At 43.2% G+C, this 24,020-nt stretch overlaps 2 protein-coding genes across 16 annotated transcripts in view; one reads left to right on the top strand and one right to left on the bottom strand.

Annotated features, from left to right (window-relative positions):
* Positions 1-15,468, bottom strand: part of CPNE3 (copine 3) — an 89,799-nt gene extending 74,331 nt beyond the window's left edge. Inside the window, exons 1-4 of one of the 4 annotated variants that reach the window (XM_090283810.1) lie at positions 15,384-15,468; positions 14,917-14,984; positions 1,140-1,279; positions 701-880 (exon numbers count right to left, since the gene is read on the bottom strand). In XM_090283810.1, the coding sequence (XP_090139936.1) occupies positions 701-880; positions 1,140-1,271 (312 nt within the window). In that variant the 5' untranslated portion in view covers positions 1,272-1,279; positions 14,917-14,984; positions 15,384-15,468. Of the gene's footprint in view, positions 1-700; positions 881-1,139; positions 1,280-2,626; positions 2,712-14,916; positions 14,985-15,383 lie in introns of those variants that run through there. The other 3 variants (XM_090283811.1, XM_090283808.1, XM_090283809.1) reach the window with 3 other exon arrangements.
* An 8,192-nt stretch (positions 15,469-23,660) lies between these two features.
* Positions 23,661-24,020, top strand: part of RMDN1 (regulator of microtubule dynamics 1) — a 59,356-nt gene continuing 58,996 nt past the window's right edge. For 3 of the 12 annotated variants that reach the window (XM_090283805.1, XM_090283799.1, XM_090283798.1), the window contains exon 1: positions 23,663-23,881. In XM_090283805.1, coding sequence (XP_090139931.1) covers positions 23,753-23,881 — 129 coding nt within the window. In that variant the 5' untranslated portion in view covers positions 23,663-23,752. Of the gene's footprint in view, positions 23,882-24,020 lie in introns of all 12 variants that reach the window. The other 9 variants (XM_090283807.1, XM_090283803.1, XM_090283796.1 and 6 more) reach the window with 6 other exon arrangements.

Genomic DNA, 24,020 nt, shown 5'->3' with positions numbered 1-24,020 from the left:
CCGCCGAGAATGGCTGTGCAGTCCGACTCGGGAGTGACACGGTATCTGTCTCCTCCCGTGTTGAATCGACATCTTGCGATGACGCTGGAGTGTCCTCTCCAGAGAAGCTGAAGCTACAGAGCCTGGGCAGGGTGATATGGAGGGTCTGCTGTTGCCCATGCAGCAGACCCACCCCCTCTTCGCAGATGAAGGGTCCAAGAGAAAGACGGAGTCAATACAGCTTGGCTTCAGGTGCGCCGCAGGAGTTGCCGGTGTTGACTACAACGTCAAACTGCCTTAGGGACTCCGGCTCCGGATTTTCTGTCGGGGTTTACTCCCTTAGCCTTTCCCCTGAAGAGGTATGCCGCAAGGCAGCGGAGGTTTTTTGGAGTCAAGAGTTTTCCTTCTCTGATGTGCCCTGACTGGAAGATCGAACCAGCGACACTTAGCTCGCAGGCCGACGCTCAATCCACTGAGCCAAACCAGCCAGAGAATAGTCAATAATACTGTGGTAATTGTGTATGAAGCCAGATAGGTACTAGAAATATCAGGGGAACACTTTGTAAGGTATATGATTGTCTAACCACTATGCTATACACCTGAAACTAATATAAAATAATACTGAAGTAAACTGTAATTGAATTTTTAAAAGGAGTTTAAAAGGTCCAATTCTTTGATTAAAATTTAGATACAACATAGTATAACAGTGACTTATACTCACTTGTCCAAGAGTACATTCACATTCTCCTAAGAAGTCATCATCACTCAGCTTAATTGTTTTGTTGTCGATGTCATAAATCCCAAATTTCAATTTCTGAACCACTTCAAAGTAGTAATCAATAATAAATGTCTTGGAAAATGTGGGATTCAAGCAGTTTTTAATCCTTTCCGTGCGCTCAACCTGTACCCACCCCCAAAACAAAAATGTTTCTTCAGATCAAAGGTGGACTTGCATTTTAAAATTTTTATGTGCTACATCAAACTAAATATAGGCATGACAGCTAAGGAAGTTCCTTTATGTGTGTTAAAAATTCCAATCAAGGACAAACCCGTCCAAAAACTGTGCTAACGGATGAGATGGTTTTATGATTTTTAACATTTTAAAACTCTTCATGTTGTCAAAAAATAATTCAGCTTGCTTTTCACCTATTTAATATTACCTCATACCACTGCTGACCGCTTGTATTAAAAAATAACACGCATAATGGGTCCGACTTTGACCCTATGTCTTTATCCAGAAGATTGTCACAGGAAACATTCAGCTCCACCTTTGTCACGCACTGGGCAGCCATCTCTTGAGCTGTGAGAAAACCAAGGAGATGAGAAATAATGTCATTGAAATGGTGCTTTAAAAAGCACACCATTCCCACTGAAACAGCAGAACTCTCAGGGCAACTGTCAGGACAGGACCACAGAGGGAACTTGCTGGAATAAGATTAAGTACCTCCTAGTAAGTCAGATGTCACTGATACTGCTCCAGTCAGACGCTCACTGGGGTGAGCTCATTTACGGTGTGACACGACAATATTTATAGTCTTTTCACTTCACTACATATTTTACCATTCAGAAAACAGCCAAGTAGCATTTAGCTATGAAACAAGACACATTCAATACAACCTTAATATTTTTGTTTATTTATAAGATACTAAATGAGATATTTTCTGTTTTCAAAGAATTTTACTAAAACCCAAACCTAGGGATTAACAGACCCCCAAATACACCCTTCCTTCCCGCCGCAATCTATTTTATAAGAGTGGTTCTCAATCGTGGCTGCTCACTGGAAACACCTGGGAGTTTTCAAAAGCACTGATGCTGGAGTCCTCTGCTCAGAGATTAGTGTGACTAGTTTGGTGTCCACTTAACCTTGGCTCCTTGGGTGGTTCTTACGTAGAAAAGGTTAAGAGACCCACTGTTCTACAGAGAGCTTCCGGCAAACAGGTATGGCTCACGTGTCCTCTAGACTCACCAGAAATGCCCAAGTTAGCCTAACTGTCACTAACCCTTCCCCACAACCTCCAGTCAAGGTATAAAGAGGGCTGGGGATAGGTGGAGCCCTTGGGGGATGGCCTTGAGAGGTAACAATGCTGAGGGTGAGCTGCCTTCCTCCCTGACACCAGGGAAGAAAGGGACCACAGGTATCACCAAAAAGAGGAGACAAGCATCGCATTCCCCTGCTGGCAGGCCACACCCAGCATGAAGTAGGGGTCCCCAGTGAGAGGGCAGGTCCTGGAGGGAGGAAGATGCCTCCTCCCTAGAGGTTCTGACAGCCCTTAGAATGTGGAATATTCAATGTCCTTTGCCCTCCACTTTGACATCTGCCTGAAATTCTGGGACAAGAGGAACAAATCCACTCATTATCCAGTTACTTAAACAGAATTTCTGTGCTGTACCAAATACCTACTCAGATCTGAAATAATCAGGATTACGATTAGAAGAGTCCTTTGGCAGTGTCAAAGCAACTTCTGTCTGCAGACACTCTAGTTATTCCAATGGACTCTCTCAAAACAGTACAATCTTCAATGTGGGTCACAAATCAATACTAACATTTGAGATTCTTAAATTAGCCCTGGCCAAGTGGCTCAGTTGGTTAAAGTGTTGTCCTCTACACCAAAAGGATGCGAGTTCAATTCGCGATCAGGGCACATACCTAGGTTGCGGGTTCGATCCCTGGTCAGGGCATATGTGGGAGGCAACCAATCGATAAGTCTCGCTCACATTGATGTTCTGTCTCTCTAAAATCAAGAGACATATCCTCAGGTGAGGATTTTTAGAAATTTCTAAATTAAAGGAAACAGAATAAGGATATACATTTTGTAGTTGTAATAGCTGAAAATTCCTTTGAAAAGCAATGTTCAGTGTGTGGACTTCACTGTGAAGAGAATTATTCCTAATATGAAACAAAATTCACAAATCCCCTATTTGCCTCCTAAATCCCCTCCCCAGGATGTTGTAGTAAAACAGAAACTACCATGGCATCTTTCTGTGAAGTCATTTTTTGCCACTTTGCATGCATCAGTTGTGAAGTATACAACACATGGTCCTGACGAGGTGTGCCCCAGACACTAAGGTCAGAAGAAATCCATGACTCAGGCCAAAGACTGCAGGACAGACACTGCAGGGAGCCTGGAAGTGCTGGGCTTGGAGGATTCTGTAAGCAGGTAAAGAAGGGACCGCAAAAGGACAGGACAGCCAGGAGCAGTGAGAACAGCTCGCTGCTTCATGGAAGTGAGTATCCAGGTTGGGGAGTCATGCTGGGCAGGGCACAAGTCTGGTGTCCTGAGAACCAGGATGAAAGACTCAGGTGGGTGATGAGTGTCACTGCAAGTTTTCAGACTGGGAAGAAGAGGATGATACACTCATTTTAGACATCACTTGTGTCAAATCCACTCTATGATGCCTTGGAAGTTAGGTCACTGACATGATACCAGTAAGGTCTCTGGATCCAGAAACACACAAATACTGAATTTAGCACCAAAATTAGCAACATCGCCCAGTTCAGGAGATGAGCTGTTTCCACTACTAGTGAGACCCTGTAATAACAGTGTGACTACAACAGTCATTCCATCCTACTCTGATTTATGAAAAAGGAAAAAGTGCTATATCGCAATTCACTTATCGCAGTCTCACTGTATCGCAGGATTTTTAAAAATATTATATTTAATTTTTTATCACAAATTTTTCGCTGTATCGCAGGATTTTGCAGTACTGTATACGTATGTTGTTAAAGTTACATAGGTTTAAGAGTGTAGAATAAATGTAAGGCTCCTACTTCGCAGGGGGGTGGAGTCTGGAACATAATACCCGCGATAAGTGAGGGAATACTGTACCCCTAATTATTCCAGCCCACACCAGACTTCATTTGAACTCATGCAGAACAGGGACAAGATAAGATTTGCAGTGATGATTATGCAACAACACAGAAATGACTTCCTAGATTTCCTCATCAGTAAAAATGGAGGTCCTGCAGGTAAATCTGTACATCTAGCATGTGCTGTGCACCTCGCTTTTCATATCTAACACAGACAGCATCTATGGAATAGACGTTAGTGTGTTCATTTTTTCTTTCACATGTCAGCAGTACCCAGGATAATGCAGTACCCCATGGACCGACTTAGCATGAACAAGGTTTCTAAAGCTCTGGGAGCACACAGTAGGTACAGAATTCTCTAACAGCACCCTGACAGCCCTTGATTTCCAAGGATGGGGAGAACTGCACAAAAATGAAGATAACACATCTGTGTGGAGTCAGTCTCATAGCGAAGACACACAATCAGAAGAGCATGATTCCCCCTCTCATACAAGAGCTACAGAAGCAGCCTGCCAGGCATGCATGATCATTCAGTAAATTACTGATGGCTACATTACCGCATTGCTTCCAGGATGCAAATCTCCTGTTAGCAGGATCCTCTGATGACAGCTCCGGGTGCTGGCTCATTTTAAACTACAAACCCATTCTGGCTTGAATTGTGATAACAGCGACATCTATGAAGATGTGCTTTGTACTTCCTTCTATGTGATGACCCAGCACATGACAGATGATTTTAAGAAGAGCAACAGAGTATTCTTTTACAATGGAAGATAATAAAACAAATGTTTTGTACTGTTGAAGTATGGAAAGTAGGCGGCGTGGCTGAGACAAGTGAGCAGGCAAAAAAGAAGGCATGCCAACAGAAGGTGACTCTGTGTTTCTCCCCACAGAGCAGACAGTAGGAAGACAGAGAGCCCTAGGACTAGACAGCAGCTTTTCCACTGCACAGGTGACTAACTGGAGAATTGTTTGGTTTAGTTGTTTGATTTCTGAAATGCAGATAACCCCTAGAAATCCTAAAAAGGTCAGCCTTCCCAGTTACAACTTCCCTGAATCAACATTATACGACAGACGATTCAAAGGAATTGAAAATTAAGAACCAATATTTAAAAGAGGGTCTAGCATGCAAAAATTTGGACCACGGTCACTCCCAGGCCCTAGACGAAAACCCTGCAGCGTATCTGCTTCCTCCTCCCCATCTCACGTAGGCCCAGTGCCCTGATCTGCTCAGTAAAGCTGTCAGGGAGACTCTGGCACCCACCCCCTCAAATCTCTCACATGTGGAGGTACAGAGCCTTCCCATACCCACAGCCCAGCTCCACTTCCAGTCCCCTGCATGGCTCGTGGCGGCACTCCCACTGCTGTCCTCCTTCCATTCACATTATTACTTTATCACTTCTGATGAAAACAACATCACTGGCTGTCCAGGGCCACTAGTCTAATGTTCTCCCAAGAACTCCTGGCTATGCCCACATTGATCCCAGCTGACCTAAGTGAGTGCTTTTTCTGTCCATCCAAGGCCTTCATCAAGATTCACTATGAATGCCAGCTCCCTGTGGGCAGCTGGGACAGCCGTGCAATGTGGGCTCCATCTTCCTTCCTCTCCACTGCTGTGGGCTGAGCACAGGGACCAGGCTGCATGGCCCCTTCACTGGGAAGGACAATGTCTGGTTCATTCTTATGGCAGAAAAAGAAATGACTTCAGAGTCAGTATTCTTTGATCATATTTCTTTCCCACTATGTATTTGAGTATGTTCACTTTGCAGGTTATCTGTCTGAACTTCAGTTTCTATAAAATGGGGATTACAAAAATTACCCGACAATGGTTGGTTTCTGACATGCTCAACATATATCAGACATGATTCTGTGAACTGTAGCAATTATTATTTTATTAACTGCTCAAATATTTAATTGATTGCCTAGGCACTGATGGCTTATTATTAAATAGTAAGATGTAAAGCACCCTATTAAACTTTGCTTACGAAAAGCTTCTTGGAATAAAAGACTCTATGGGAGTTACACAAAATTAATTTGCCCAAATAGTCAGCCTTAACAATAGATTGGTGCCAATTTTCCTAAGTCCTCACAGAAGAACTGGTTTCTCTTGAGTGACTATGTATCCATAGGGAAGGGGACCCAGGGCCAGTGACAATGCTTCACTATTTGTCCCAAAACAATTAGAGGGGAGTCAGCGCCCACCCACCAATAACATGAACTGGATGGTTGATATTTACCTCACAGCAGTTCTTCATGAGAGTCCATCAGACCGTGGGTTACTTAGGGCACAGAAGCATTTCCTTCTGAACGGGTTTTCACATACCATCCATGTGGGGCCTCAACATCTCAGAGCTTTCCAGAAGGCACTGCTGGGACATCTCAGGGTAGCATGAGTTCACAAGAATGTCTTACATTTAACATGCAGCCTCTGAGAGTAGAAAACTTATGGTAAAGGAATTTACACTAAGCTTGTCCTATATGTAGTAATAAAGTGATGCCCACATTTTTCAATCCCTGTCATGGGACACTAGAAATGGGGATAGGAATTATGTTAAGCATTAAAGCACACTAACAGAGAAAAGAATGTGTTTTCTTTTCAGTATAAAAAGGGACCAGCAGGAGGGTCACTGGATCAGAGTCAGAAAAAGTGGTCTATAATCCTGTGTCAGGCACACTGTGGGGAGGGGCCTAACTTCTCTAGGCCTCTGTTTCATTTGTTAAATCTGAGTTTTCAATCACTTTAATTTTTTTTTTTAATTTTACTTATTTTTCGAGAGAGGGGAATGGAAGGAGAAAGAGAGGGAGAGTATGGTTGCCTCTTGCATGACCCCAACTGGGGAACTAGCCCACAACCCAAGCATGTGCCCTGGGAATCGAACCGGCAACCCTTTTGGTTTGCAGGCCAGCACTCAATCCACTGAGCCACACCAGCCAGGTTACTTTAGGTAACCTTTCAGGCCTCTTCCAGTTAATGTGCTATGACTCTCATTTAATCACAGTGAATATGAAATGTGCTTAGAAAGTGGTACTAAAGGAGTAGGAATATTTTTTCAAGTAGAAAAATACCAGAAAATTTATAAGAACCAAAGAGAAATAGAAAGAATAAGGTTTTCCAAATTCAGCCTCCATCTTCCATTATTAAAATAGCTGTATCTGAAAAAAATATCTATATTTAGATACTTTCCCACTAACTAGGTGTTTTTGCTCGAAATTGTTATTAAATTCCCTACCCTGTGATGACCTGGAAAAATAAGGCTCACTGACAAACGAAACACAGATTTGGTGCACTGGGTCCACAAAGCAGGACAAGGAGGTTAAGTTTTCCTACCACGCAGAGCCACTCATCATTAATCCCTCAGCACAGCAAAAGGAGTCAGCTCTGGCTACCATAAAAAAAATAAATTTCCGAAAGCCGTCCACCTGAAACTCCCCCCAGAAGCAGGCTATCACTAAAGCCCTCCCACCACTGCACTGGGAGCAAAAAGAAAGCCATTTTGCAGAATACAAAAAGGAGATCATACCATGTACACAGAGCTGACTGTAGCAAATTGAAACAGAACCATCTAACATAATTAGCATAATGCAGATGAAAAGTCTGAGTGTTTCAGTGTGAACCTTGAATGGTGGTGAGAATTGTATACAGTTTCTATATTTAGCCACATACCAGGAAGTTCCTTCCCAGCCTGGCATGAGTCGGTATGATACAACCAGGAAAAAAGACTGGTATGAGAGTTTCAAAAGCAACAGCAGGTGATTCAGAGCCAGAACAATCAAGAGAACAAGTTAGAGCTGTTTATCTAACTTTCAGCTATGGGTTTTTCTACCACCCTACTGAGAAGGTGTTGAGAATTAACACCTTTGTCACCAATGTCCAAACCTGTAACAAAATTTTAACCGTGTGTATTTGTGCAAAAATGATGACAACTGCCCGAAATCCAGATCTCAGACGCTTCAGAGTTGCAGTTGATTTCATGCGTTTGGAATTAAGAGAATGTAAGGAAGATTTAATAAAGGTGGGAGAAAGCAAGGTGAGGACTGGACTACAGGATAGTTAACAAAATTACAGGCTCCCTTGTAGGTGGTTGCTTCTTTGAGGTCTGAAAAAAAGAGGATTACTCTGGCATTTCAACAGTGTGTTAACCTAGATACACAAGAACAATGCTCTGCTTGCTTGCAGCAGAGATAAATCTTATACTAAAAAAGTTACATGCCTGGGCTGTGACTATCCACGATGACCTGCCCAGTTAGGAGTTATGGCTGCCTCACCCGATGAGGTTACTTTCCGTAAAACCCCTTTCTCATCCACATCTTTGTGGTCACATATGCTCTAAATATCTTGGCTCTTAATTATATAAGGAACAGCATACATATATGTATTTACGTTTAGGTAAGCCATGCCTAGGGGAAAACTATGGGCAGATGCAGCCACAGATTTTACTTCCCCAGATCTGTTCCTTTTATCCTTTGCGAAGTCCAGTTTTCTCATATTCCTCTAGAATTGTCCTAGGAGGGTGTAGAGACTATTCTCCATAAGCAACTTGGTCTACTGTTGGAATCATTTTTTTCCTCTTCTGCTCCAGTTCACTGCAGTTATTAAGTATGACTCTAGCCACTTATTTTGACAACACAATCACTTTCTAAGTCCTGAAGAGAAGAAAATGTGGACAGACAAGTTACTCTTTACAGTTGCAGGGATCTATTTTAACATGTGCTTATCTATCACCTGAGTCTGGAACAGGGTAAACTAACCTCAGAAAAACTGAAAAAGCCTGATGACAATGACTATCACAACCACACCGTTGCTTTGATAATTTTCATAGGAACCACACATAATACATCCAATTGGTAAGAGGACATTTCAAAATTTGTTAAAACGAGTACGTAGTGTTTCCTTCTATTTTTCATGGGGAAACTGTTAATATGCTATCCAGCTAACTTATATTCATAATTTTGATCATTACGTTGACTAATTTTAACGTATTTTTTAAAATTATGATTGCATACTGGTAAAGTGCTATGAAAAGAATAAACAGCCACTCAGCATCTCCAGCAGAACCTCAATACCAACCTCCACACTCCCAGTTTCTTCAAATTTATTTATTTACTTATTTATTATTTATTGCTTTTTTAATCCTCACCCAAGGACATGCCCATTGATTCTAGAGAGAAAAGGAGAAAAAGGGAGAGAGTGCAACATTGATGTAAGAGAACTATCGGTCAGTTGCCTTCCAGACACACTCGAACTAGGGATCGAACCCACAACATTGACAGGTATGTGTCCTGACCAGGGATTGAACCTGAAACCTAGGTACGTGCCCTAACTGGGGATCTAGTGTATGGGACGACACTACAACCAACTAACCCACCTGGTCAGGGCTTCAGATACATTTAAGCCAGCATAGTCATTATCAGAATGTTATCAAAATGTATATATGATGTCTGCTTTTGATTATCATGTAAGAAACTTCAATAATATAACTAAATAGGATCTATAATGCTTTAGTTTTAGGTCCTTCTCAGCCAATACTTCAACAAATCTTCCAGCAAGTATCTTACAGATTTCTAAGGTGAAGGGGAAACAGTAGTGGGCAAGAAGCTAGAGTGCAGGGTGAAGGTAATAGTGAGCACAATAAAGGAATACCCACATTTGGACTTCTCAGACTTGAGAGTGGCATTGGTCCTCACTCAGGAATCCATCTAGAAGTTCATGTTTTCCATGAGCAGTGGTGGCTCATTACAAATTTCTTACGGTCAAAATGTTAATCATATTTTACATCCAATGCTAACCTTCTTAGTTTTGCTGACATTCTAGCATACTTTGTAGCATAGTAAGTTATCGAATGAAGAATGTTAAAACAGAACATTCTAACAGTAGTAGAAAAAAGCACAGCTGTATCTAAAGCCACAGAACCAAGACTGATGGGAACTCGGATAAGCAAGAATTGGGTATTGAGACAGATGTTGCGGTGGAAATGTTCAGGGCAGTAGTGGCAGCATTGTAGAGAGCATGTGTGTAATTATTAGGTTGCTTAACGTTATGTGGAAATGAAGATCATTGTCCAAAAAGTGTTCACAGTTATCAATAAAATTAGGAAACATGTCTAATCATTAAGCAGCCCTTAAAAGGCAAAGGCTTCTTTTATCCCTGTCATGAAACATCTTGTCCCTCTCCACTTAGGGACTAGATCTGAGAAAAATCTTGAAGAAGCAGGCCCCCTCTCATCCAGAGAGCCTGAGTGTGTCCAGTCCCCAAAACTGGTCTCTGAATTGTTTTGAACCAAAATGAAATGCATTTTTCCAATTCATCAGCCAAAAGGAACTGCCTTTTGAAAAATTCTCACAAAGGAGGACTTCTGGTCAAGATGATGGCATAGGCAGACATGGCTCACTGCTTCACACAACCACATAAAAATTACAACTAAAATATAGAACAAACATCACTTAGAACCACCATAAATTGAGTCGAATGGAAGCCTGACAACTACAGAATTAAAGAAACCACATTCATCCAGAGTGGCAGGAGCAGCGCAGAAGCAGAATGGGCCAGACCCTCACCCACATGTGGTAAATAAAAATTCGGGAGGGATATCTCGGGAGTGAAAAGTCTCACCACCACACTAAGCCCCCCAACCCAGAGTTCCAGTGCCAGGAAGATAAATGCCTACAATTTCTGGTTGCAGACACCAATAGGGATTAAGTGGGTGGAAGAAATTGCTGAGCCCCAAGCAGTTCCTCCTAAAGAACCCACACATGGACTCACCTACTCAAGACTCACTCCCTCTGAGCTCCAGCAACAGAGGAGCAGCTTGAAAGACACCAGTGACACACAGGGAGAAACTGAACTGTCTGGCATCAAGGCGAGCAGAGGCCATTGTCCCTTTTCTGAACCCTCCCCCCACAGAGCCACAAAGCTAGCACATCTGAGACTCCATCAACCTGGCTAAACTGTTTCATCTGCCAAGGACATCCCCAGAGGCTCCACCCCACCCAACTTATGGGTCCACCCAAGCTGCTTTTCCATATGAATGTCTAGTTTTGGCTTCTGCTTTACAACTTCCTAAATCCTACCAAACAAGCAACAGTGAGCCACAGGCCCGTTACTATTAGCAGCCAGCCTAGTCTCACAGCGTGGCTTCATCTGGGAATCTCTAAGCCTAGCACAAGTAGCAGCCATCTCAGATTGCTTTATAGATCAGGAAGGGTGGCCCAGGCCAACATAGGTGGGGCCTGACCTTGTCCTGCATCACCCAGGAAAACTCAGGACCAGAACACCCACTGGACAGCTACAGACCACACTGGACCACCACCACCCTGCCTCTGCACAGCTGAACCTCAACCGAGGGTGGAGGTTGGTGGTCAGTGGTCACAGCCAGTCCTTGTAGCTGACTGGCCTGGGTAAATCCCTCGCATTGATCTGCCAACAGCAACCAAGGCTCAACTACAAGAGGAGGGTATACTCAGTCCACATGAAGGGTGCACCTTGAGTACCTAGCTTGGGTGTTAAGGGAGCCTGTACCACCGGATCCTACAGGACACCTAGTACATTAGGCCACGCTACCAAGACACAGAGTCAAAGCAGCTCTACCTAATACACAGAAACAAACACAGGGAAGCTGCCAAAACAAGGAGACATGAAACACAGCCCAAATGAGAGAATATATCAAAACTCCAGAAAAAGAGCTAAATGAAATGGACATAATCAAGCTATCAGATGCAGAGTTCAAAACACTGATTATAAGGGTGCCCAAGAAACTCAGTGAGGATCCCAGCAGCACAAAAAAGAGCCAGTCAGAAACAAGGGGTACACTAATTAAAATAAAGAACAATTTACAGGAAAACAACAGTAGGGTGGATGAAGCTGAAAATCAAATCAATGATTTGGAACATAAGGAAGGAAAAAGAAAAAAACAACCTATCAGGACAAGAAGAAAAAGGAATAAAAATAAAAAATAAAAATAAAAAACCCACAAGGATAATGTAAGCAGCCTCTGGGACAACTTAAAGCATTCCAACATTGGATCATGAGGGTGCCGGAAGGAAAGGGAAAGAAGCAAAACACTGGAAATCTATTTGAAAAAATGATGAAAGAAAACTTCCCTAATTTGGCAAAGAAAATAGACATACAAGTCCGGAAAGCACAGAGAGTCCCAAAAAAGATGGATACGAAGAGGCCCACTCCAAGACATAATTAAAATGGCAAAGGTTAAAGATAAAGAGAGGAGACTTCCAGCCAAGATGGAGGCCTAGGCTGACACGCTCCATCTCCCTCCACAACTAAGAAGGAATACACCTACCGCAAAACCAGAAATAGCTAGAAGTTCCAGAAAATAAATGGAAGTCCAACGTATGAAGTTATAAACAAGTGGTGCTCATCCGGACAGGTAGGAGAGGTGAAGCCGGGGAGGAGAGGTCAAGCTGTGCTGTCTGCGGCAGCAGCAGCAACAGCAGCAGGACAGCGGTAAGCACAGACACCCATATTTAAGGGGAGGCAAGAAGCGCCTAGGAAGCACCCCCAGCTGCAGACCAGACCTGTTAGCTTGCGATTCCAAATCTGGGAAAGGCAGGCCTCTTTTGCCTTGGACTGTGAGGCCCAGTGGGGGTGGAGACGGAGGAGGAGGCTCCCAGTCTCTCAGTGGAGAGTGAACAGCAGGAATCCATCTTGGACCCCAACCCCCTCTGCAGAAAACGCCACAGCATGGTGAGATGGGTTGCCCGGTCGTTAACAAGTGCACAGGGCTCCGCCCCCTATAGCGTAGGAGGTGTGACAGCCCTGCCCAGGAAGCAAAGGTAAACACTAAACGGTCAAGATGGCACAGATCATGATAAGAGATCCTGGTGATGCAGCTGACCAGATGGCAAATATCTAATCTAACGAAGCAGCAGACAGGAAATCTTTCTGAGGCTCAGTTCAGAGCTTTGGTTATAAAAATGCTTACAGATCTAACAGCAGATCTTAAACAAGAGGGAATGAAGGCTAGTCCTGCTGAAATAAATAAAAACACATACGAAACTAGGGGTGAAGGAAAGAAAACCAGGGATCAAATCAACAATTTGGAACAAAGGGAAGGAACAAACAGTCAACCAGTGCAGAAAGAGGAAACGAGAAGTGAGGAAAATGAGGAGAAGCTCAGAAACTTACCGGACAGTTATAAGTGGGCCAACATCTGAATCATAGGGCTGCCAGAAGGTGAGGAAGAAGAACTAGAAATTGAAAAATTATGTGAAAAAATAATGAAGTAGAACTTCCCGAACTTGGGGAAGGAAATAAGACTTACAGGTCCAAGAAGCACAGACTTTAAAAAAACTGGACCCAGGGAGAACCACACCAAGACACATTATAATCAAAATGTCAAAAATTAAGAATAAAGAGAGAATCTTAAAAGCAGCAACAGAGAAGAATAGAATTACATACAAAGGGGTCCCAATAAGACTATCAGCTGATTTCTCAAAAGAAACTCTGCAGGCAAGAAGGAACTGGCAAAAAATATTCAAAGTAATGAAAAGCAAAAACCTACAACCACGATTACTCTATCCAGTGAAGCTGTGATTCAGAATAGAAGGGCAGAGAAAGTGCTTCCAGGACAAAGTAAAACTGAAGGAGTTCATCAGATCCAAACCACTGTTATATGAAATGTTAAAGGGACTTGTTTAGGAGAAGAAGGATCAAAACTATGAACATTAAAATGAAAACTGTATCACAACATCCAACAACAGAAGCTAGGGGATTGAAACAAAGGCAGACTACGTACGCAATGAGAGTGGGAAAAGAATTATAGGTATGGGGAACATCTGGTGGGGAGGTCAGTGGGAAGGGGGAAGAAGGGAAAGGGAAGGAGACGGTATAGGAATTAAGAAGCATAGTAGGAGAGAGTGGAATAGATAGGAAGATGTTGAGAAGAACTATATGTACAACCAATGGGCATGGACTAAGTGAGGGGGACAACTGGAGGGAGGGGGGTCACTGGGTAGAAGGGAAAAAAGGGAAAAGAAGTTGGGACAACTGTAATAGCATAAACAATAAAGCATATTTAAAAAAAAGATAAAGAGAGAATCTTAAAAGCAGCAAGAGAAAAGTAGTTAGGTACCTACAGGGGAGTCCCCATAGGACGGTCAGCTGATTTCTCAAAAGAAACTTTTCAGGCTGTAAGGGATTAGTAAGAAATATTCAAAGTCATGAAAAGCAGGGACCTTCCGCCAGAATTGCTCTATCCAGCAAAGATATCATTTAGAATCGAAGGGCAGATAAATAACTTCCCAGATAAGAAAAAAACTAAAGGAGTTCATCATCACCAAACCATTATTATATGAAACGTTAAAGAGACTAATTTAAGAAAAAGATCAAAACTATAAACAGTAAAATGGCAATAAATACAAATATATCAACACTTGAATCTAAAAAACTAAGCAAACAAGAAGAACAGAGAATCATGGATACAGAGAGGGTTTTGATGGTTGGCAGATGGGAGGGCGTTGTGGTGAGAATGGGTGAAGTGGTGAGGGGATTAAAAAGTACAAATAGGTAAGTACAGAATAGCCATGGGGATGTCAAGTACAGTATAGGAAATAGAGTAGCCCAAGAACTTATACGGATGACCAATAGACATTGCCTGAGGGAGTGTGGGGTTCTGGGCAGAGTGGGGGCAAAGGGGGAAAAACTAGGACAACTGTAATAGCAAAATCCATAAAATATAATTTAAAAAATAAATAATTCTGTCAAAGGCAAAAAAAAGTGGCCCTACGTATCACAGATGACTGTACTGGTGTAGCTGTAACTGTTCTTTATTTTCATATCCTCGCCTAAGTCCCTGTCTCTGAAATGTGGGCCTGGCACAAGTTTTACTTGAGCTAGAGGTGGTGCTCTGGATTGGATTGTGCAGAACCCAGTTAGTGACCAGGATACATGTTGCTATATATAGTTTACACTAACTAGAAGCCAAGCACTTTGACTTTGTTACAAATATTATCATATTTAGTTTCCATAACAACCGTGAAATAAGGTATTTGATATCCATTAACTAATGCAGAAACAGGCCCTTAGAGGTTAACCTGCCCAAGGTCGCACAACTAACAAACCTCAAAGCACAGATCTGAAACCTCAGTACCTGGTTTATTCCAAACAGTAATGTTCTTACCTTTAAGCCCCCAAACCGTACAGACCTTAGTTCCAACCCTAATGGCAAATCGCTGACTGAGCTTCCTCCTGCACGAAACGGAGAAACGGAGTAGCAATTTATACGTAAGTGGTGAAAGCAAGTATGGGATGGGCTAAGGCGTACACCGCTTGTTCGCGGTGCTGGGGTTGCTGAAATCGCCACCGCAGGTCCTATCGCGCATGCCCTCTGTCTGACGGTCAGTGTGCAAAGGCCAACGCAGGGAAATCGTGGCCTCCGCAGTGGAGCGAGACCCAGTGCGCGGTAGCAGAGCAGGCTCACAGGCCGGTCGGGCTCTTCCGCCCCGCCCGGGGTAGGCCCCACCTCACGGCCCCTGAGGTAGGCGCGCCATCCTGGTCTGCCCTCGCGCCACGCTGCCCGCGCACTCCCAGCACGGCACCCGACTGCCCTGCTCCCCGGGGCCGCCACGCCTCCGAGCGCTCACTTACACACTCAGCGGCGAACACCGCGCACCAAGCCCAAAGTCAGGCCCACAGCAAAGTAACTGGAACTGGGCAGGAATGGCGGGGTGGGCGGGGGAGGAGAGAGGGTCAACTAACAGTGGCGCTGACGGGGCGGGGCCCAACGGGAAAAGGCGGGTAGAGGTGGGGGCGGGGCCGAGGTGCAGGCCCGCCCACCAGGAGCACAGCAGGGCTGGGCCAAACGGATCCTGTTGGTGGGCTGATGGTTCAAGGTTTTTAGGAGATCTTGCTCACTGAAAACCGTAGGTTAACATTGGGCGTTGAAATAAGTTGGTTGGTGCACCAAAATTAATTTGTAGAGGACAAAACAATTCTCTATAAAATCAATAAACATAGATATATGAAAATTATACTACTACCTGAATCAAGAAGAATCAGCATGACCATTCTTACCCAGAACACTTTCAGTGTGCACTGCTTGAGCCATTTCACATCCTTAATTTAATATTCACAATTTTGTGACGTGTTCAGTGCCATTATCCCCATTTCACAGAAGAAAAAATGCAATTGAGAAACTTGAGTTTTGGTTGCTAAGTAGTTGTGTAGGGGCACCAAATAGTCCCTGTAAAAAGTTTCAATATGTAAGTACGTAAGGGCTTTAAATGTTCTTTGTAAGAAGTAGCAAGGACTTGCTAAAAGGCCTTGGAAAAAGGAATGTAAGAAGGAGTGTTATAGCAATTAGTGATTTACAAGCTAAAAGGACTTCAGCCTCTATCACCTCCCATTTGCTTGCTTGTGTCTGGTTTATAACATTTGTGAAGGTTGTGCTTTGCAGAATGTCTAGCCCTTTGAAAATAAATTGCTTCACAGGGAGTTCGTCCCTGGCTGAAGAGCTATGCTGCCGTCGAAGATAACCTTTAGCCTTGCGAATTTCTGTGCCTGTTACTGCCAAGACATTCCTGCAGTCCTGCCCAGCCCCCTCTTCCTAAGGCTGTTTCCCGCCAAAGAAGAAACAAAGAGACTGCACCAGTATAAAAACCCAGCGTTTAGACTCCATTGTAGGTTGGAGCATGTTAGAGACCTGCTCAGGGTCTGCCCAACTCCTGGCCATTATTAAAAATCCTTTGCTTAACTTTATACACCGCTTCAGAGTGTTCAATCTCGCCTATGTAGCCGTAACAGTTGGCCTACTTGCCTAACTTCATGTTTCTAAGTAAACTAACCCCAAAGACCCGACTTGGTGAAACAATTCACTGTGGAAAATACTGCTCCTCTTTACTGCTTTAAATACAGAATTTGTGTCAACGAAAACATGGACAAATATCAATAGGCAAACATGCTGGAAAAAATATTTGCCATACAACTCTGACAGTCATAGAAATGGTTAGTATCTTAAGTATAAATTGCTTTTTTTTTAATTTTTAAAAATTTACTTTGAGAGAGAGGGGAAGGGATCAAGAGAAACATTGATGTGATGGAGAAACATCCACGGGTTGCCTTTCAGGGACCGAACTGCAACCTAAGAATGTACCAGGAATTGAATTGGTGACCTTTTGCTTTGTGGGATGATGCCCAACCAACTGAGCCACATCAGTCAAGGCAGTACAAATTGATGTTTTAAAAGAAAAATGGGCAAAGGATCATTTTTAAATTATAGAAGAAATGGAAAATGAAACACATGAAGAGATACAGACTATCCTAACTAAAAATTCTACTTTTAACCCCAAAAATGAAAACTAAACATGTTTTGTGGAGAGCAGGACCAATAAAATGGCACTGGGCCCCTCAAGATAGCATAATGTATATAAAACAAAGTAGGGTCACTCATATCAACCAAGATGGCTTGCCAGGCAGCCATGACACTGGTTCAAGAGGGAAATTACCTAAATCATGCCAGACACATCTGGCAAGGAGACACACCTAAGATATCTGCACACATAACCAGAACAGCCGTGTCTGCAGAGCAGGACCACCCATAGATAGCGTCCTGGGGAAATTCCCCACTTGCCATCAGGGTTTCCAAGACACTTATCAAGAGACCCAGAAGGGTGGAGTACACCACTTTCAAGGTATAACTGAAACAGGTTCCAGACCACTGCTGAGACAGCTGAGCTCCACACACGGAGATGCTGCTCCACACCACACTGATCTCCCTTGGCATCAGTCACCAGAGGCTCTGCCTTGCTGGGCTGCCCTGCTGTCCAGGTGGCTCTGGAGATCCTTCCTTGCAAGACACTGACAACTCCTGTGCCCACCTTGCTGTCCCCTGGACCTGCAGACTAAGACTCCGGGACTTGGGTTTGTTATTCCCCATTGATTGCTCTATGGTGTGTTATATTTCTATTAGATTGTTGGAGTGTGAGTAGGATATTAGTGCATGTTGATGTTCTACTGTGAGTGAACCTGCATTCAATAAAAACTGAGTGAATAAATTAGTTACCTTGTGTGACTCTTGCCTATTCCTTGGTGCCAGGTTGCTCAGTTGGCAGCTAGCTGAGCAGTTGCCCAGCCGACTAATAGGAAAAACTATATTGGGAACATATGCTCATGACACATTTAAATAATCATATCAGTACAAGTGAGGATTCAGCATGTCCTGGATGCCTGCTATGTCCCATGCATGGTTCTAGATTCACAATAAACTAGCGGCAGACAGAAGCTTTTATCCTAGAGGGAGGACAAATAATAAGTGAGTTATTACAAGTGAATGAGATGATTTCAGGTAGCCATAACTACCATGGGGATAGTAATAAGGCTGATTTGGGGATAATAGAAGCTTACTTAGACCGGGGATCGGGGAAGTTCTAAGAAGGCAATATTTTATTTGAGACTTGCAAAATAAGATAGAGGCAGTTATCCAAAGATCTGAGGGCAATGGGATGATAGCAGGGGCAAAGGCACCAGTATACCTGGCAAGCTGCAGGGTCAGAAACAAGGCCTTTCATAATGGGGAGGAAGAAGTGTTTGGTAAAAACAACCTTTTGTTTCATTCTTGATTATGCTTTGACATTTTAGTGAAGGTCACCAGGCACACCACTAATTTAAGTGTAATATTAAAAATTTCTGGAATACATAGTTTTCATACCTAACCTTTACGACCTTTGTCTCCACTAAAATAGGAGGAAGTATAGGAAAGGAAATGGTTGTGTCCTTTTAGTGCCCAATAGGCAATCTCATTTAAATGCATAGTTCAGTGTACTCATCCCTTCTGCTCAAACTATAATCTAAATTCTATTCTACTTGTGTTCTTATTCACTCACCTGTTTATTCAACACTTACTGAATTCATATTATGTATCAGGCATAACGACATTCAAGAAACAAAGAACAAATATGTATCAGACTTGATACCCAGTGAAGATTTTATGGATGTTAAGTAAGATATCCATGAAATCAACAGATTACACCAAATTTTGTGGCTTAAAACTAACAGTTACATATTATTTCTCATAGTTTCTGTGTTCAGTGATTTAGGAGTGGCTTAGCAGGTAGTTTTGTCTCATCTTCTTCATGACATTGCAGTCAGGTATTGGGCAGGGTTACAGTCATTACACAGGGCTGGAGGATCTACCTCCAAAGTGGCAATAGTTACAAGTATGCAGTGGTGATGTGTGCTGGTGGGAGACCTCAGTTTCTCTCCACATGGGTCTCTCAGTAGGGCTGCTTGAGTGTCCTAAGGGCATGGCTGCTGGATTCCTCAGGAGTAAAAATCCAAGAAATCTAGGCAGAAACTCAATGACTTGTATGACGTAGCCTCAGAAGTCACATGTCATCACCTTTGCATTATTCTATTGGTAAAACAGACCATCCTTGATTAAATGTGGGAGGGGTTCCACAAAGGAGTCAATTCTAGAGGAAAGGATCATTGCCTGCCTTCTCTGAGGCAGGCTACCACAAAAGCCCAATAAGCATTTTTAATCTAAAATTTTTAAAACCCTATTCTTTCTCCTCATATCTATTCTTCCCATAGTCTTCTCTATCTCAAGTAATGGTAAAGCATTCTTCCAGTTGTTTGAGTCAAAATGTTTGGAGTCACCTTTGACTCTTTCCTCTCATACCCTATCCCTATCTGGTCTGGTCTGTCTTCTAATCCTGTCAACTTGTCTGTCTTCTAATCCTGTCAATTCTACCTTCAAGTATATTCAGATTCTGACCACTCATATCTTCTAGTCTAGTCCAAGCCACCACTTTTCTTTTTAGATTATTCTAATACTCTAGTAACCACTTTGCTACTTGCTCCCCTTCAATCTATTTTCAAAAACGTCAGAAGAATATAATTAATATTTAAATTAGGTTTTGCCACACACAATGATACAAAGAAAAATCCAAGTTTTTACCATTGTCTACAAGATCCTTCAGTACTTGGTCCACACCTCCTCTCTGACTTTCTCTCTTGTACTCTTCCCTTTGCTTACTGAACCCCATCTAGAGTAGATTTACTATTTATGGAAAACACCACTTGCTTTCCCAATTCAGGCCTTTGCACTTTCCTTCTACATGAAATGCTGTGCTCCCAGATATCTTCATAGCACATTCCCTCTTCTTTGAGTCTTTATTTAAATGTCCCACTCAGTGAGGACTTCTGTGGCTACCATCCTATTTAAAACTGTAATACCAACACAGAAATGTACTCTCTATCCCTTCCTGCTTTTTCTTCCACATCAGCATTTATCATCATCTATTATCCTTTACTATTTATCTTACTATGTTTCCCCAACTAGAATATATACTCCATTAAGAATTTTTCATTCATATCTAGAAGACTAGCAGCCATATTATACAATAAACATTTGTTGTATGAATGAAGAAATGGTGCCAAGACTTGTAATAAGACAAAAATCAGACATGTCATTGAGTTTACAGTATAGCAAAGGCATATATTACCACTTATCAACACATTACCAGTTCTTATCAACTGCAGCTCCAAAATATACTTGATTAACAAATAATCACAATATAAAAATAAAATTACAAAAGATGCTCAGAGCCATAAAAGATTTGAAAGTATATTTGGGGAATTAAGAAAAGCTTCTCACTTCCGGCCAAGATGGAGACCTAGTCAGACACGCTGTGTCTCCCTCCACAACTAAGAAGGAATACAATTACCTCAAAACTAGAGACAACCAGAAGTTCCAGAAAATTGAGATGCATGGAAGTCCAACAAACAAAGACATAAAGAATTTCAAAATACTCATCCGGACAAGGAGGAGGGGTGGAGCTGGGGCAGAAAGGATGTGGTGTGGTGGCAGCAGCAGCAGGCCAGCAAAAAGCGCAGTCAAACATCTTTTAAAATCAAGAGGGATACCTGGGGAGCACTCCCAGCACCAGACCAGACCGCACAGCTCTGGGGACAATAAAGCCTCATTGCTTCTGACTGTGCAAACCAGAGGGGGTTGGGGCGGAAGCAGAAACTGCTGGTCTCTCTGCAGTCTGCTTGTTTACAAGGCTCCCACGGTCCCAGAATGTACACAGACCCACCCACTCTGGGAACTAAGGCCAGGGCAGCAGCTAGAGAGGTGCCAGGCCCATACAGAAGTGGGAGAAGTGCCTGGAAAAGGGGAGAGTGTTGGGTAAGCAGCATTGTTCCATCTCAGACCCCTCTCACACATACAGCACCACAAGGTTGTGAAACGGGTCACCCTGTACTGATGGATACCTAAGGCTCTGCCCCTTAAACGTTACAGGTACAACAGCTCTACCTGAGACACAGGAGCCTGTCAAGATGAGGAGACAGAGAAGTATGGCCCAAAAGGGGGAATGGATTAAAGTTCCACTGGGAGAACTAAGAGATGAGGAGATAGCCAACCTAACATATGAAGAGTTCAAAACACTGGTGATAAAATGCTCACAGGCTTGACAGATATGCTTAAGTATGGCAGACACATAAGGGAAGAAGTGAAGGCTATGCTAAATGAAACGAAGGAAAATCCACACAAAACCAATGGTGAAGAGAAGGAAACCTGGGTTCAAATCAATTATTTGGATTATAAGGAAGAAAACAGTCAAAAACAGTCAACCAGTCCAGGAGGAGGAAACAAGAATTTAAAAAAAAAAAATGAGGAGAAGCTGAGGAACCTCTGGGACAACTTTAAACATACTAACATCTGAATCATAAGGGTGCCAGATGGGAAAAAGGAAGAGCAAGAAATCAAAAGCTTATGTGAAAAAATAATGAAGGAAAACTTGCCAAATTTGGCAAAGGAAATAGACATACAAGTCCAGGAAGCACAGAGAGTCCCAAACAAACTAGACCCAAAAAAGGATCACACCAAGACACATCATCATTAAAATGCCAAAGGTTCAAGATAGAGTCTTAAAAGCAGCAAGAGAAAAGAAAAGAGTTACTTACAAAGGGGTGCCTATAAGACTGTCAGCTGATTTCTCAAAAGAAACTTTGTAGACAAGAAGGGACTGGCAAGAAGTATTCAATGTGATGAAAAGCAAGGACCTACAACCAAGACTACTCTATCCAGCAAAGCTATCATTTAGAATGGAAGGGCTTCCCAGACAAGGTAAAGCTAAAGGAGCTCATCATCAGGAAGCCATTATTATATTAAATGTTAAAGGAACTTCTTTAAGAGAAAGAGGATCAAAACTATGAACATCAAAATGACGACAAACACAACAATCAACAACTGAATCTAAAAAATAAAAACTAAAACAAATTAAGCAAACAACCAGAACAGGAACAGAATCATAGGTGTATGGATCATATTTGCATTGTTATCAACTAGGAGAGTGAAAGCAGGAAATTGAGGAAATGGTGCAGGGATTAAGAAGCATAATTGGTTGGTACAAAATAGACAGGTGGAAGTCACGAATAATATAGGAAAGGGTGAAGCCAAAGAACTTATATGCATGAGCCATGGACATGAACTAAGTGCGTGGGATTGCTGGAGGGAAGTGGGGTACTGGGAAGAGGGGAGCTAAGGGAAAAGAAATTGGGACAACTGTAACAACATAATCAATAAAATATACTTAAACAGGAATTATCTAGGTAAGGAATAAAGGAGTCAGGTTGCGGGGGCGGGTGAGAAGGAATCCTGACAGAATATAATATTTCAGACTTAAAGAGATTCAAGAAACATGACAACTAAATGCAATATGTAATCAGGATGTGATCCGGAGTTGGAAAAAAAAGTTGCTATAAAGGACAGTTTTGAGACATATTAAATAATAGTAGTCTCTCAGTTTCCTGAATTTGATCATTGTACGGGGATTAAACAAGGGAATCTCTTTGCTTCGAGGCATAAAGAGTCATATGTGTAATCCACTAAAGTTTCAACAACAGAAAATAGTAGTAGGAATATTATGTGTATACATGTAACATATGTAAAGAAAGATAAACCAAGCGTGACAAAATATTAACCGCTACTTTTTTTCAAAATGTAAAGTTTAATAAAAATTTCACTCTGGATGAAATATCAGAAACTGTATTTTGGGACTATCATGGCATCCAGTGGTATAAGGCTATTTATTATTTAGCAACACTAAGGGAGCTATCAGCAGAAAATATGTAAAATTGGTTCCCTGTGGGAAAACAGACTAGAGTTCAGCAAATGTTGGGAAGAAAATAGTAAATCACTGGTGAAATCCTAAAGGAATGCGGTTGATTTAGAGACGTCGGGTAGCAGCACGGGACCTAGGATCAAGTTAAGTAAGAGTCTGTGTTAATTCTCTTTGTGTCACAGTGCTAAAAAGACTATATAAGTGCAACCTAATTTCTGAAACCTATGTCTTGCCTCCTAGCCCATAAAGAGATTCGTTGTATCCTACGCTGCAGGCAGTGCATTTGCAGACGTCTGCTCTGAACTAGGATCAGGACGATTGGTTCCTGCGCTGAAGCGGGCCTGCGGAGTGTCTGCTAGGGCCAGGCTTTCACGCAACACCCGAGCTCTGGGAAGCAACCTGCGGGCCCCGCTCTCTTCCCAGGCGTCTCCCTTCCCCCACAGATTAGCTCAGTACCCGCCCGCACCCCTCCCGGGCATCTGCCTACCCAAGACCTCCCGAGGGCAGCGGAACTGGAAATAAGCGTTTGTCTTCTGGCAGACGTAAACGCTCGGGTCTATTTCTGAGCTTCCAATTTTGTTCTAATGACCTAGCTTTGTATCTAAAGCGTGACAGGCTCCAAGAACCAGTAACAAAAACCAGAGCGTAAGAAGAAACCCTCACCGGCCTAACGCCCACGCAGAACCGGAAGACTCCGCGGCCCCACCCACTAAAGATGTGCCCCCGCCCACCGGAACCCTTGCGCCGGACCGGAACTTGTGCACTAACCGTGCGCCAGAGGAAAGGCCGTCAGAAGCGCCGGCAGGAAGCTGATGGGTGTGCTCTTCGCCCCTCCCTGCTCGCTGTTCAGCGACGCCAGCGGTGCAGGGGCAGGGTCGCACGGAGGTCATGACGCTGGCTTCGAGACTTTGGCGCTTTCTCTCTTCTGGTCGGGTTGCGGCCCCGGGACCTCGGCTCCCGACAGGTGCTGCGAGCAGGCCGGGAACGGGCGTGCCTCGGCGCCTCCGCGGCTCAGAGGTAGCGCGATGTCCTGGCTCCTGGGGAGGGCGCGGGCCACTGTAGCGCACAGGAAAGGGTTTCCCTTCTACCAGCCCGCTTTCTTCCCTGGAAACGGGGTCTCGCTCCTCGTCCTCAGCCTCTGCCTGCCCTCCCCGTG

Source organism: Furipterus horrens, unplaced genomic scaffold (genome assembly GCF_987537825.1).
Source record: "Furipterus horrens unplaced genomic scaffold, mFurHor1.1.pri manual_scaffold_7, whole genome shotgun sequence".
NCBI lineage: Eukaryota > Metazoa > Chordata > Mammalia > Chiroptera > Furipteridae > Furipterus > Furipterus horrens.
This window is presented reverse-complemented; position numbering and strand designations above follow the sequence as displayed.